This window comes from Podarcis gaigeae (genome assembly GCF_964106915.1).
Source record: "Podarcis gaigeae genome assembly, chromosome: 17".
NCBI classification, from domain to species: domain Eukaryota; kingdom Metazoa; phylum Chordata; class Lepidosauria; order Squamata; family Lacertidae; genus Podarcis; species Podarcis gaigeae.
The window spans coordinates 2,918,074-2,933,409 of NC_139694.1; the positions used below are offsets into that span (position 1 = coordinate 2,918,074).

The 15,336-nt window shown below is 47.6% G+C and overlaps 1 protein-coding gene and 1 long non-coding RNA gene across 2 annotated transcripts in view; one reads left to right on the top strand and one right to left on the bottom strand.

Moving 5' to 3' along the window:
* Window positions 1-15,336, bottom strand: part of LOC310835334 — a 364,886-nt gene that overhangs the window by 87,949 nt on the left and 261,601 nt on the right. The gene's annotated exons all lie outside the window — the stretch shown is intronic.
* HSD3B2 (hydroxy-delta-5-steroid dehydrogenase, 3 beta- and steroid delta-isomerase 2) lies at window positions 6,857-14,863 on the top strand. The gene is made up of 3 exons (XM_083719518.1): window positions 6,857-7,478; window positions 12,071-12,235; window positions 13,711-14,863. The coding sequence occupies exons 1-3, from the start codon at window positions 7,325-7,327 to the stop codon at window positions 14,523-14,525; spliced, it is 1,134 nt and encodes a 377-aa protein (XP_083575644.1). The 5' UTR covers window positions 6,857-7,324; the 3' UTR covers window positions 14,526-14,863.

Genomic DNA, 15,336 nt, shown 5'->3' on the forward strand with positions numbered 1-15,336 from the left:
TTGGGGGGAGGGGCTGCCAGAGAAATAAGCCAGCTAATTGATCTTGGGGCGGATCTATATTGATTGTTTAAACATTATTAAGTAAAATGTTTTTTAACGTTTAAGGGCAGTTTCCCATGGACAGTGGCTCACTGCTCTGCAGCGCCCTCTGGGGTCACATTTCAATAACACTTTTTTAATGTTATAAACCACGAGTGTAGATCCACCCTGGGACTTTGCTAAGGCAGTTGGAAGCAAGCCCTGCTTTCCCCAGCAATTTGTGTATAGGCTGAAGCAAAGGAGGACAGGGTGTGCTGACCTTGTTAAAAGTAATTGTGTGGTTCATGTCAGGTCTGCATGTGCTGCAGAGGGAAGTGGGGGGCAGATGGGGCTCGTCAACCTGGGAAGGTAGCCCACCTAGGAGCAGGAACACGCTGGTCCTATACCTCCACTGCCTTGCGGGATATCCTTGGGAGAAGATAAGACTATGGAATAAACCCTACACAAATTCAGAGTCAAGTCCCTAAGACGGTTAGATGGCGCCTTGTACACCTCTGTGCTGGTCCCAGGGGGGTTACCGTGTGGCGTGGTCTGAGTCCAGTCCTAGGTCGAGGGTAAGGAGGCTGTCTGTCAAGGGCAAAGCAGGGTCCAAGGGCCCAAGCCAGGCGTGGTCAGGAACTCCAAAAGAGCAGGTCAGGGTGCTGGCAGGAACAGGCTTCCAGCGATGTTGCTCCCACAACCTAGGACTGGGCTGACTGACCTTTACCTCCTCTGAGGCATAGGGCGGTCCCGGCCCACAGGTGATTCGCCTCTCCTGGCCTTAAGGCAAGCACTCCTCCTGCGAGAACTTAGTTCCCTCCACCTCTCTGCCCTGAGCCTCTGCAGCTCAGAAGAGACTGGAGGGTTACTGGAACCAGAGGCAACCTCCTCTTCCCCTGACGGGGCTGGGAGAGGAGCACCTGCAGGCAATGGGTCCTCGATCACCTCTGGAGCCAGAGTGAATTCAGCTGGTGTCTGCTCCTGAGGATCCGGCACAGGTGCAGGCCCTTCAGATTCAAGCCCCTGCCCTGGCTCAGCCGGCCCTGGAGGCAGGGACTCCTGTACAGGCTGGGATTCTTCAGGTTCAGTCTCTGAATCAGATTCCCAGGCCATCACAACCTCCTTCCAGCAACTCCTGCAGCCAAGCTGATGTCAAACCATTGCTCTGCTTTCCTTCGGGCCACATTAGTGAGGCTGAGAGGGGTGGTCCTGTCATCTGGGCAGCCCAGGACCTCCACAAACACTGCCCAGGCTTGTGCCCTGGGGAGGTCGCTCTGATGCTGCTTACCCAGCTGTTTGACTTCACCTTGGAGGCGCACTCCATTGTCTCTCGAAACAGACGGATGCCAAAACAAGGAATATTTGCGCTCCTTTTTAGTCTCTAGCATGTTCCCTCGTGACTTAAGGAAACCCTGTGTGATGGCCTGGGAATCCGATTCAGAGGCTGAACCGGAGGAATCCCAGCCTGCACAGGAGTCCCCGCCTCCAGGGCCGGCTGAACTGGGGCAGGGCCTTGATTCTGAAGCACCTGCACCTGTGCCGGATCCTCAGGAGCAGGCACCAGGTGAATCCACTCTGGCTCCAGAGGTGGTTGAGGACTCAGTGCCTACAGGTGAGTCTCCCCCTGGGCCCAGTAACCCTTCAGCCTCTCCTGAACTGCAGAGGCTCAGAGCAGAGAGGCGAAGGGAACTGGTTTCTCCCAGGAGGAGTGCTTGCCTTAAGGCCAGGAGAGGCGGGTCTCCTGGGGGCCGGGGCTGCCCCTGGCCTCATAGAAGATAAAGGCCAGTCAGCCCGGTCCCAGGTTGCAGGAGCAACGTCGTTGATGAGCTGTTTTGGCCAGCACCGTCCTGTTTCCCCCAGAGTTCCTGTCCTTGCCCGGCTTCCCGCTGTGGACCCCGCTTCGCCCGAGGAGGACTGTCTGCCGACCCTCAACTCAGGTCCTGGACCTCGCCCCACGGTAACCTCCCCCCTGAACCAGCACACCCTGCTGAACCAGGAAAGCAACTTCCGTCATTGTGATGCAGTATTGCTACGCTGCTGAGTGAACGGCCTTGAAAGCTGTCATACTGGCTGATGTAGTGTTATTTCATGTCTTATCTACATGACCATGAGTCTCTCCACAAGATCAGTACATGCAGAAAGGGCCCAAGGGAAGGACACGAACACTCAGGACAAACAAGAGTGATCTCAGAGAGAAGCTCAAGAACAAAATGGACTAGTTCTCAAGAGACAAATTTTCACTTCCTGCTGGCTAAACCACAGGTCACTGAAGCAGAACATCAGATGAGGCCATTCAACCCATTTCCCTGTAACATGCTATGAATGTACTAGTAAGGCTTGGCTATGGCGGTACACATGGGCATAGCTGGGGGGGCAGCCCCCCCCGATCAAGTGAAACAATAGAAATACTTAACAAACTGACCAATCATGACAGTTCTGCACCCCCAACAAAAACCCTGGCTACGTCCATGGCAGCACATAACACAATCTTGAAATTGGAAAGGGAGGTTTCAGGTTCTTCTCCTGAGCCCTGCCATCTGTAGGAAAAATGTGATAGGACCATAAAAACAGGGCTAACAGAAAGCCAATAGCCAAAGCTGACAAACAATAAATCATATAGCCATTCCCTTCCTATGAATAATCTAACAATGCAGATCAATGAAAAATAAGAAACGAGCAAGCTATCTGCTTATCTGCTCATCTGCTTCTGTAACCGCAATTTTCACTTGGTACAAAGTAGGCCATTGGCTAAAAGAGGGTGGGGCGCTTAAAGTCAACGGAAGTTCAAAATCTACCCACGTTTATAGTGTGGTTATAATGATTGATAGAATGCTTCAGTCCGGCTTTCGCCCCGGTTATGGGACTGAGACGACTTTGGTTGCCCTAACCTATGATTTCTGTAGACAGCTGGATTGAGGCGGGTCGGGACTGCTGATTCTTTTAGATTTGTCAGCAGCCTTTGATATGGTCGATCACGAACTTTTGGACTACCGCCTTGCTGATGTGGGGATTCAGGGCACAGTCTGACAATGGCTGCGCTCCTTTATCTCAGCTCAGGGACAGAGGGTGGCGTTAGGGAGGGAGTTGTTGCCGCGGCATGCCTTGGTGTGTGGAGTCCCACAGGGCGCAATCCTTTCCCTGATGCTTTTCAATATCTTTATGCGCCCCCTTGCCCAGATTGTCCAGAGTTTTGGGCTGGGTTGTCATCAATATGCTGATGACACCAAGCCTTATCTGTTGATGGACAGCCACCCTGACTCGTATAAAGATGGGGCCGTCATGTCAGTTGAGGCTCTCTCCTACTTAGAGTCCATCTGGGAAAAGATCCGAGGGGGCAAATTTGTCCAACACCATCCATGCTGTACGGCCCATACTGAAAGCAAGACCAAAACAGTGGGGGTTGATTATTATCTATGCTGAGCAACATAAGTCTTGATTATTTCCGTGCAGCCAGCACATTTTCATTTTGGTAACCCTTCTACCAGGACCATAAAGAGCTGGACCATAAAGAAGGCTGATCGCCGAAGAATGGATGCTTTTGAATTCTGGTGCTGGAGGAGACTCTTGAGAGTCCCATGGACTGCAAGATCAAACCTCTCCATTCTGAAGGAAATCCGCCCTGGATGCTCACTGGAAGGACAGATCCTGAAGCTGAGGCTCCAATACTTTGGTCACCTCATGAGAAGAGAAGACTCCCTGGAAGAGACCCTGATGTTGGGAAAGATGGTGGACACAAGGAGAAGGGGACGACAGAGGACGAGATGGCTGGACGGTGTTCTCGAAGCTACCAGCATGAGTTTGACCAAACTGCGGGAGGCAGTGGAAGACAGGAGTGCCCTGGCATGCTCTGGTCCATGGGATCACGAAAAGTCAGACACGATTAAATGACTAAATAACAACAACCCTTCTACCAAATGCTAAAGCAAGCAGCTTAACAAAGCTTATGTGCTACGAAGTCATTCTGCGCATGCCCCATTGGCATGAACCATGTGCCTTGGGAGCATCACTGTGTTGTTGCACAATACATTCAGGTCAATAGGGCATCTTTGGAAGAATTTCCTGTGTGCTCTGCGAATTAACTAGCTCCAAAGAGCGGAGAGGCCTTGTTAACTTTTGTTTGATCTTGGGTAGTTCAGGGTCTATACAATTTATCTAACGTATTTATATCCCAATATCCTTCAACTCTGAAGCAGATGTAATTCTAAAACAACGTACGCACAAAGGCACAGAGCATAGAAAGAAAAAATAGCTGAAAACTGGGGAACTGCAGAAATGTCGACATGGAATTCTGGGTACACTGCACTGTGAATCTGGGTGCTGGATTTGCATTGTGTCAGTGTTAGGAATGAGCCAAACGGGTGCGCACTTCATGAAAAATGTGCCCTCTGACACCCAATTCCATGTATTTTCAAGCGGGGGAGAAAATGTTCATTCCGAAAGGCAGTACGCAAGGAGGAGTTCTGGATGTCTTCTGCAATTGTCAGATAAGCCACCAGCAGACAGTTCAAGGTTGATGCAGAGAAAGCATCACAAGGGGAGGAGGGCAAAGTCCATAAGCCCAGCAACCGCAATCCCATTTCCAAGGGAGTAAACCCACTGAACAAAATGGCACTTAAAGGTAAAGGGAGCCCTGACCGTTAGGTCCAGTCGCAGACGACTCTGGGGTTGCGGTGCTCATCTCGCTTTATTGGCCAAGGGTGCCGGTGTACAGCTTCCGGGTCATGTGGCCAGCATGACTAAGCCGCTTCTGGCAAACCAGAGCAGCGCATGGAAGCGCCGTTTAACTTCCCGCCGGAGCGGTTCCTATTTATCTACTTGCACTCTGACGTGCTTTCGAACTGCTAGGTTGGCAGAAGCAGGGACCGAGCAACGGGAGCTCACCCCGTCGCGGGGATTCAAACCGCTGACCTTCTGATCAGCAAGCCCTAGGCTCTGTGGTTTAACCCACAGCGCAACCCACTAAAATGGCACTTAAAGGTAAAGGTAAAGGGGACCCTTGACCATTAGGTCTAGTCGTGACTGACTCTGGGGTTGCGGCGCTCATCTCGCTTTATTGGCCGAGGGAGCCGGCGTAAATGGCACTTACTTTAGAGTAAATATCCATAAGTGAACTTTATTTTTCTGATCACATCCACACTGTACAACCAATGCATTGCCAGATTGCGCATATTGCAAAGGTGCCAACATTTAGAGAGGGGTTTGTTTCGCAGAAAAACATATGGTGTTCGTAAATTGGATTTTTGAAATTACCCATGTAATCCTACACATGCCCACCCCCTCAGAAGTAAGTTCTGATGGCGCTGGCTCCCATGAATGAGGACACAGGTCTGCAACTTTGAGTATAACATAAACATGTTAAGAAAGGAGGGAGAAAGGTTGTTTTCTGCTGCTCCAGAGAAGCGGACACGGAGCAATGGATCCAAACTACAAGAAAGAAGATTCCACCTAAACATTAGGAAGAACCTCCTGACAGTAAGAGCTGTTCGACAGTGGAATTTGCTGCCAAGGAGTGTGGTGGAGTCTCCTTCTTTGGAGGTCTTTAAGCAGAGGCTTGACAACCATATGTCAGGAGTGCTCTGATGGTGTTTCCTGCTTGGCAGGGGGTTGGACTCGATGGCCCTTGTGGTCTCTTCCAACTCTATGATTCTATAATTCTACATAGCTCAGTTGGTCAGAGAGGGGTGCTGATAACGCCAAGGTTGCAGGTTCAATCCCCTTATGGAACAGCTGCATATTCCTGCATTGCAGGGGGATGGACTAGATGATTCTTAAGGTCCCTTCCAGCTCTAAAAAAATCCTATGATTCCATAATTGTTACTTAATTTTGCATAGTAAGACTGCTTTCCTTGTTTTTGTATTCTATTTTGTATTGTACTGGGGCAAGGCAGGTAGAAGGAAGCCTTGCCTAGTGGAGTCTCTCCTCTCACAGTTCTTCCTCCAGGACCAGCTCCCTTATGAGGACTCCTAGGGCCGGAGGGTGGGGCAAGTCAATAATTAAATGCATTATTTAAAGTTTTTGTTACAAACGGAGCTACAAGCTAGCATTGCTTTGATTTTGCCAAAGCAGCAGACGAAAAAACAACTGAGGAGTAGTCTTTAAAATGAGAGGGCCGTTTATACTATCTGCTGAACTGAAATGGTAAAATGTTTACTGCATTATACCATTTTAAACAACAGCAGCTGTGTGTGTCAGGTGGAGGGTAGCAAACACACTCTGGTGGTTTGTTTCTTTTCTGTTAAAAGAAATCCCATGCACTTGGAGGGGGAAAAAATGTCTGGGAGAAAGCTAGGATGAACTTTTCTCCAGGACATGCTAGTTAAACGAGTGCTTTCTTTTGTCTGTTTGAAAAACAAGAGCAAATATTCAGGCGATACATCCTGGAAGCTGCCATGGAAGGGCTTTTACTGCCTGATTCTGCTGCCGGTTGCGTGAACTTTTCCCAGTGCTATTTTTCTGTTCAGCCCATTGATGAAGCCAGAGTTGTTATCTGTTCTCATCGGGTGCTGGCCCCCTTCTGCGAGACTGGAAGTAGTGTATTTTTCGCTCTATAAGATGCACCAGACCACAAGACGCACCTAGTTTTTGGAGGAGGAAAACAAGAAAAAAAATATTCTGAATCTCCCAAGCCAGAACAGCAAGAGGGATCTCTGCGCAGTGAAAGCAGCAATCCCTCTTGCTGTTCTAGCTTCTGGGATAGCTGCGCAGCCTGCATTCGCTCCATAAGACGCACACACATTTCCCCTTACTTTTGAGGAGGGAAAAAGTGAGTCTTATAGAGCAAAAAATACAGTAACTCTTCTGCCATCCATTCAAGAGGCCATTAGGTAATTCTTGAATGGGACAAATGCATGAGGGGGGGAAACCCAGACGCAAGCGATACCAGTTGTGCGAGCTTTTTCTAAAAATAAATAAATAAATTCGAGGATTTCCCCCCCCCCGTGGGTGGAGGAAGAGGGAAGAGAGCTGGCTGCATCAAAAGGGACGTCATGGGTGTGCTACCCAATCTGAGGGAGGCAAAGAGAAGCGGGGGAGAGAATAAAAGGAGGTTGAGGTGAGAAGGCAGGAACAGCAACAACCCTGAGCTGCCACCTCTGTCCTGAGGAATTCAGACAAGGGAGGAGATCGTAGGAATCATTAATCATTGCTGTCTCTTTGAGCAGTTAACTTCTTAGAGTTTCTAGTAATAGTGGTACCTGAATCTGGTCATCCCTTTTGAGTTTGTTATTTTTTAAGCTCTGCTGTTCCCTTCTCCTCGTCTCTCAGAAGGAAGCGCTGTCCTGGGTCAACTGCTGCAGCTTCTCCACCATGTCTTTGGCAGGAACGAAATGCCTGGTGACCGGAGCTGGTGGGTTCCTTGGTCAAAGGATCGTCTGCCAGTTGCTGGAGGAAGAGGAAGGACTGGCCGAGGTCCGCGCCACGGACAAAGCCCTCAGCCCTGAGACACTCCAGCGTTTTGGAAGTAAGTTCCTCTGTGTTTGTTTTCTGAAGGGAGGGGAAGATCTGGAGTTTAGAGAAGACGTGCGAGGATCCAGATTGTAGGGTTATCTCGTGGGGGGGGCATTTTGGGACGGTGGCCTCACTTACTGAGGTGTTGCATGAGCTGAAACATTTCAGAGCACAGGTGGGAGCTCGCAGGATGCACATAGAAAGGTAGCGTGCTCAGGAAAGGAGTGTACTGGGATCCTTCGCCCTGACAGGCCACTTTTCTACCTGCAGGGAATGTGTTTGGTTAGTGAGGTGTTTGCCCATCACCAAGCAAGGTGCCTCAGGCCCCGTCATTAAACTGTGGTTCTTTAAAAGGCCTGATATTTCTTCACTGGTTTAGTTTTCTGTTTGGGGATGGTTAAATTTGTTTCATGTTAATATTTTGACGGTGTGATTTTTTTTTTTTAATATGAGGGTCGTTGTCTGTTTTATATTGCTCTTTGATGGTAGAATGGGGTAGCAGTGGGGCAGCAGTTGTACTGTGGAACAGGAATACTTTGGCATAAGGTTGCAATTGTCTCTTTGCAAACCTGGGCGCTCCCTGCAGACTGCCTTTAGCCTCGTCAGAAACACTGTCTCCGGCAAACACCTGAGTGGGCTGTACTTAACTGTGTCAGCGAGGAGATATAAAATCATGTCGGAGGGGTTCTGGCCAGGGGACCTTGTCATTATAGGTGCTAAAAATCTTTTTCTTGCATCATTATATAAGGAACAGTGCAAGATAAGGTCCTCTACTTCAGAACATCCCCTAATGCAAACACGTTCGTTTTTTGGTATGCCTCTGGTCTCCCATCTCCATAAACAGTTTAATGTATTTAGTCATAACTCTGTAAAAGTAAAACTGTAAAAAAACTCTGTAAAAAAAAGTTGTGCAAAAGTCAATTCATTAAAATAAGATGTATGTTCATTGGGAGTAGGCTGTATCTCCACAACTTGCAGGTATTCAGATGAACATATGAGATGGGCTTCCACAACTGGAATTGAATGATGTCTCCCTTTTTACATGCTCAGATGAATGTTCAGATGCTATGCGAGTTTTTCCAGCATGTGCGCCTGTGCTGGGAGCAGGGCTGGTGGTCTCTAGGAGGTGGCAGGCATGTGTGGGCACCAATCCAGAGCGAAAAATAAAAACCAGGGGCATTAGGTGTAAGGGCAACACACATAAACCTCAGAAGTTAGATGTAAATAAGGGACAACTGTTCCTTTGGTTATTGCCCTAGGAAAGGCAGGAAGGGCCTCCTGTGGCTGCTGCTCATATATTTCTCTACAGAGAAATCTTCAGTTTAAAAATTAGCGCAATTGAGTGACTTCAGAGCACTGGCAGACTAGTTTCCCATTGTCCCCTGAATATCAGCAGCAGCAACAGTTCAGGAAATATTAAAAGGTTTTCTATAATTAACTAAAGCAACATTCAGTGTCTCTTTCAAATCCTCCATACAGGTCAATTACAGTTGTAGACTGTTTTCGTTGTAGACAATTTGAGGTTCAGGGCGTTGACAATTTCTGTGTGTCTTTCCTCACTTCTTGCTTCTTTCCTTTTTCTGTTTCTCTTCTTTTTCTTCTTTTCTGTGAAGTCGTACATTTGTTAAAATCCAGAGATTGTGTACTCAAAGGGGTGGTAGATGGCTGATGGATGGCTCCGGGTGGTGGACAGGGTAATCGTCGGTCTCCCAGGGTGAGAGGCTGGGAGGAGAAAGGAAGGATATCGGATGAGAGCTTGGGGGGCAGCTGCTACCTTCTGTGGGAGGTGGGGGCTGAGAATTGCCTTTAGGAGAGGACTCTGGCAACCATTTTGTGCAAGTCTGATTGATGCATGACTGCCAATATGTGTGCCACTTTTGGCCCCCAAAGGGGACAGAATAGGGTGGGGGTGTAATGGGCTTATGCATAACCACTGACATGCACAATACTGGAACACAACCCCCATGCAAATGGGGAGTTGCCTGTATTTTTGCTAGTCCTTATCTTATCTTATCTTGCAGTCGTACCTTGGGTCCTGAACGCCTTGGTACTCGGACATTCTGGCTCCCGAACACCACAAACCCAGAAGTGAGTGTTCCGGTTTGCGAATGTTCTTTGGAACCTGTACGTGCAGCTGGGCTTCCGATTGGCTGCAGGAGCTTCCTGGAGCCAATCAGAAGCCGCACTTTGGTTTCCAAACGTTTTGAAAGTTGAACAGACTTCCGGAACAGATTCCATTCGACTTCCAAGGTACAACTGTATCTGTATTGTGAAAAACTTTAATAAAAATCTTGTAACTGGTCAATATTGAGCTGTGGAGGGCAGCTTTCAATGCCCCTATGGCTTCCAGCTGACAAGCTGCATGGCCACAGAATCCTTGAGATTACATCAAGGTCATGTTAGTCATGCAAGAAAAATGAGCTTTTAAGAAAAAGACCAGTATTCAAAAAAGAGGCAGGAATCCTTCTGCCTTCTTCAGTGTGCAGTAAAGTGCTGAGACATCATGGACTCTGTCCCCCCCCCCCTTTGGACATATTGCCCACAAGGGCATCTCTTACTGACCATGGGCAATTCGACACACACACACCCGTTTTGAAAATACATACAATTGAACTGAAGAGAGATGTGTCATAACCCAGCACAGATTTAGAAAAGGCTTAAGTCAGCTAGAATCATTTACCGGTACTTCTTATTGGCTCTAACATACAGTTTGCATATACGTTATACCTTTAAAACACATTCTTTCCCTCAAAATAATTCTGGGCACAGAACTACCCAAACTTTATAGAAATTTATTTATGTATGTGACTACAGCGGCAATCATATTTATTTGCTCAAAAATGGAAAGAAGAAGTCCTAACAAAAGAAGAATGGACACAAAAACTTATGGAATATGCAGAAATGGCAAAACTTACAGGAAAAATAAGAAATCAAGATAACAAACTTTTAAAAAATGAATGGAAATGGCTTGTTGAATATTTACAAACAAACTAAACAATAAGAACGTTGGCAGGATTGTGGTAATAATCTGCCGTTTTATAAGAGTATACATTTAAAGTAGATGACTAAATGGTTAATTCAGAATATGCAGAAAATATAAAAAAAAATTAGGAACCACAGAAAGAGGGGGAAGGAAGTTGAGTTTTAAAAATGTTAAAATGAATGTAAAATTATTGAAATGTGTAAATAAAAGTGTTTTTTAAAAAAAAGGAATCCTGGGCACTGTAGTTTAGCTCTTGCAGAGTGACAATGCCCGGCAACTTTTAACAAACTACAGCACCCAGAATTCTTTGAGGGAAAGAATGTGCTTTCAAGGTATAGTATATACAGTTCCAGATTTACATATAAGCTAAACAAGCTATAGCTTAGGGCCCCACTCTCTTGGGGGCCCCCAAAAAATTAAAGGGAAAAAAACCCTGGATGTACGTTTCCAAAATATAAAAAGCAAATAAAATAAAACCTACATACAGCAACAGTGTTTTGTGTTGTGTAGGCTCCTATGATGTAAGTAATGGGCCCTGCCTGCTCCCTAAAAGATCACTGGTTTGCTCATATAAAGGGCCCCATTACCTTCAGTAGCTTAGGGCCTCATCAAACCTAAATCCGGCCCTGAGTATTGTTGTTTAGTCGTTTAGTCGTGTCCAGCACTTCGTGATCCCATGGACCAGAGCACGCCAGGCACTTCTGTCTTCCACTGCCTCCCGCAGTTTGGTCAAACTCATGCTGGTAGCTTCGAGAACACTGCCCCACCATCTCATCCTCTGTCGTCTCCTTCTCCTTGTGCCCTCCATCTTTCCCAACATCAGGGTCTTCTCCAGGGAGTCTTCTCTTCTCATGAGGTGGCCAAAGTCTTGGAGCCTCAGCTTCAGGATCTGTCCTTCCAGTGAGCACTCAGGGCTGATTTCCTTCAGAATGGAGAGGTTTGATCTTCTTGCAGTCCATGGGACTCTCAAGAGTCTCCTCCAGCACCATAATTCAAAAGCATCAGTTCTTTGGCGATCAGTCTTCTTTGTGGTCCAGCTCTCACTTCCATACATCACTACTGGGCAAACCATAGCTTTTACTATGCGGACCTTTGTTGGCAAGTATATACATAGCCGGGACACAGGTGGCGCTGTGGGTTAAAGCCTCAGCGCCTAGGATTTGCCGATCGAAAGGTCAGCGGTTCGAATCCCTGCGGCGGGGTGCGCTCCCGCTGCTCGGTCCCAGCGCCTGCCAACCTAGCAGTTCGAAAGCACCTCCGGGTGCAAGTAGATAAATAGGGACCGCTTACCAGCGGGAAGGTAAACGGCGTTTCCGTGTGCGGCTCTGGCTCGCCAGAGCAGCGATGTCACGCTGGCCACGTGACCCGGAAGTGTCTCCGGACAGCGCTGGCCCCTGGCCTCTTGAGTGAGATGGGCGCACAACCCCAGAGTCTGTCAAGACTGGCCCGTACGGGCAGGGGAACGTTTACCTTTACCTTTATATACATAGCCAAAGTCCTGAGAAACATGTTGTTTTGGCTGCTCCTTGATATAGATTAAACGGTAGGGATTCTCCTGCTCTTTAGTGAACCCACAGAGGCAAAGAACTGATCACCCCTTTGTCTGATGTCATAATTTCCAGAACTGAAGACTAAAACTCCCCTGACAATCCTCGAAGGGGATATCCGGGATGCAGCGTTCCTCCGCACAGCTACCCAAGGTGTGTCTCTTGTCATCCACACAGCTTGCCTCATTGACGTCTTGGGATATATAGACAAACAGACACTCTGGGATGTCAACACAAAAGGTAAGACTGGGTTGTGCAGAGGGAAATCCAGGTGGGAGACACCTGAAAAGGGACCTTTGCAAGACGATTGAAATGACCTCAGCAAGGTGATTTGTGCTGTTCATTCAGACCAAACCTTTTATTGGCATCACATACGAACATCCAAACCAAATCAATACAGAATTACCACTTCCCCAGTGGCACAAAACATTTGCTAAAAGAAAGAAGGCAGGGGGGTCTATCATCACATCTCTTGGTCTCCAGGGAGATCAGACGTCTGCAGTGTATTTCGACGACAAAAAACCCAAATAGAGATATTTAGCCAGTAACTTGGTGAGCTCTTGATCATTCCCCAGCAATAGAAAATGTATGACCTCCAACTCTGGTTTCCATTTGGGGATGCAGAGTTGATCTAGAAATTGCTGGCGGAAATCATCATATAGTTCACCAATGAAGAACCATATGTGCTGCTTATTGAAAATGTCTTTCCTTCACTGCTGACCAACCACAGCCTGTCCCCAGGGAGCTGAAATTCAGAGCAGGGAAGGTGGTTTCTGTTGCAGCAGCAACAACCTCTGGGAGAGGGTGGCCTGGTATCACAAGCAATACACACAGGCCAAATATTGTTTCAGCCTTTTGCCATGAGTCCTCCTGCTTCCTAGGCCCCCTTCTGCCACCTGCTAATGTCCTACAACACAATATAGCCTTTGTTGTCTCTTTTCCATGGCACTGTCAGGAATACACAGCCCCACCCCAGCCTGTCAGAGCTGTTCTTGGGAAGCTAGAGTGACACAGTGCAGAATAAGGTAGCGATGCAGAGGCAGAGTCCTGAGATGGTAGAATAGATTCTTCCACTTTACACTGCAGTTTCAGCTGCAGATGCTTAGTGCACGATGAACATTTAAACGTTGATATGAAATGCTCCCATAAACCCACCGTCTATGTAAGAGGCTCCTGTTACAAAACGAGGGACTAGTCTGAAGTCGGTGGATTCTGGGCTGGACTGCATGTTTGAATAACCACTTTTCTTTAAAAAGAAACCTCCCTGCATGTAGAAGACCAGTGCATCAGGGAGAATGGTTTAGTACAGGCCGTTCCCTGGTGTGTTTTAGTACACGTTGAGGGATTTTTATGCACACTGATGTACGTTATGCAGAATGAGAGGTAGGACAACACTGAACTGAAAAGGGGCTCAAATTAAGCCTCAGGTCAAAATTTCCAGAAATGCTGTGTAGTAAGTAGACCCACTTTAACAGATAAGCTGGGGAGGAGCTACAGAGGCTTTTAGTTCACAGGGAACACCTGCCACCTTGCTTCATGCAGACAGTTCTTTACAAAGATAGCCTGGCACAATGCAATGTGAGCTGGTGGGTTTGGGTCATTGCTAAAAATGGCAGAAGGCATGTGTGTGAGAGTGGGGAAATGTCCTTTTCATTGTTCCACCTCTGATAGCAAAACCTGAGCCAGCCTTGCTAACGTGTTTCTTTTTGGCAAAGGTACACAGCTGCTCCTGGATGCCTGCTTCCAGAACAACGTCCAGTATTTTGTCTTCACCAGCAGCATTGAAGTGATGGGTCCAAACAGAAGAGGGGACCCCATTGTTGATGGCGATGAAGACACAGTGTACCACGATACCAGAAAATTTCCTTACGCTGAATCAAAGAGAGCAGCGGAGAAATTGGTGCAGCAGCTGGATGGCCAGCCGCTGAAAGATGGCAGCAGTCTTGTGACGTGCGCTTTGAGGTCCCCGTACATCTTTGGAGAAGGAAGTCCTTTCCTTCTGGGCCACCTCGATGAAAGCATCCAAAACAATAATGTCTTTGTAAGGCTATCTAGGAAGGAGGCTCTCGTAAATCCCATCTACGTAGGGAACATTGCTTCGGCTCACATTCAAGTGGCGAAAGCCATGCGGGATCCAGAAAAGGTCAAGCGGATCCGAGGAAGATTCTATTACATCACAGATGACACTCCCCACATGAGCTATTCGGACTTAAATTACGAGCTGAGCAAGGAGCTGGGGTTTGGTGTTGAACCCAAACTACCAATGCCCTTGACAATGTTCTATTACTATAGTCTGCTGCTGGAGATTGTGAGTTTCTTACTCCGGCCTTTTGCCAGATACATTCCCCGCATCAATACTCACCTTGTGACCTTGGTCAATACCCCGTTTAGCTTTTCTTCCAGAAAAGCTCGACGGGATTTTGGCTATGCACCTCGCTACAAATGGGAAGAAGCCAAGGAGCTTACAAGCCAGTGGATTGCCAAAGTAGCTCCACTGAGAAGGGCCTACCTGAAAAACAAAACCCTCTAAGGTTGACCTCCGTGGCAGGATGAAGAGGAGGCAGGAAGTAAGGAGGGTGGGGGTCAGCCGGGAGGCAACAGAGCAGCCAAAATGTGGAACCCACTTTCTGTAATGCCTGAATGAAGTACAAGAACCCTTTCGTTCACTGTGGACATTAATGATCAAGCAGATCCCCGCAGAGTTCTTCACCAGCTCTCATGGGCCGCCATCTGCTCCTGTCACCATTCAAAACTGCAAGGACAGCAGTGATTTGTCACATACAGGTTACCTGCAAGCACCTAGCAGAGAAATGTTAATAATAGCAATGCATATATAAAATCAACAGGACATGCATGACCTGTGCAACACGTGTTGTGTGGGGGGGTTTTTTAATTGAGTTTGAGGGCCATTTTACAGAATCAGCATGATCAAGTGGCAATGGTTTTTGTGATAAGGGTGATGAGGTGTGCTGCCAAAAAAGGGCAGGTGAGGAAAAAATACATTCTTAAAGAATATGGTGCAAAGAAGGGTTTGGCCTGGTTCTCGTCTCAGTTTCCTATTTTTCTCTAGTACAGTCCATAAAATAGTTACCACCTGATCCTGCTGATTCTATACTCTGGCCCCTAAGTCATGCCAGCTAACAAATCCTTCTACCCTACGGTGCCTCTTCACCCTAGGGACTGTACAGAGTGCAAGATTTTCACTGTCCGTTAAGTGCATCTGAACACTTTCCAGATAGGTAAAGGTAAAGGTACCCCTGCCCGTACAGGCCAGTCTTGACAGACTCTAGGGTTCTGCCCCCATCTCACTTTAGAGGCCGGGAGCCAGCGCTGTCCGGAGA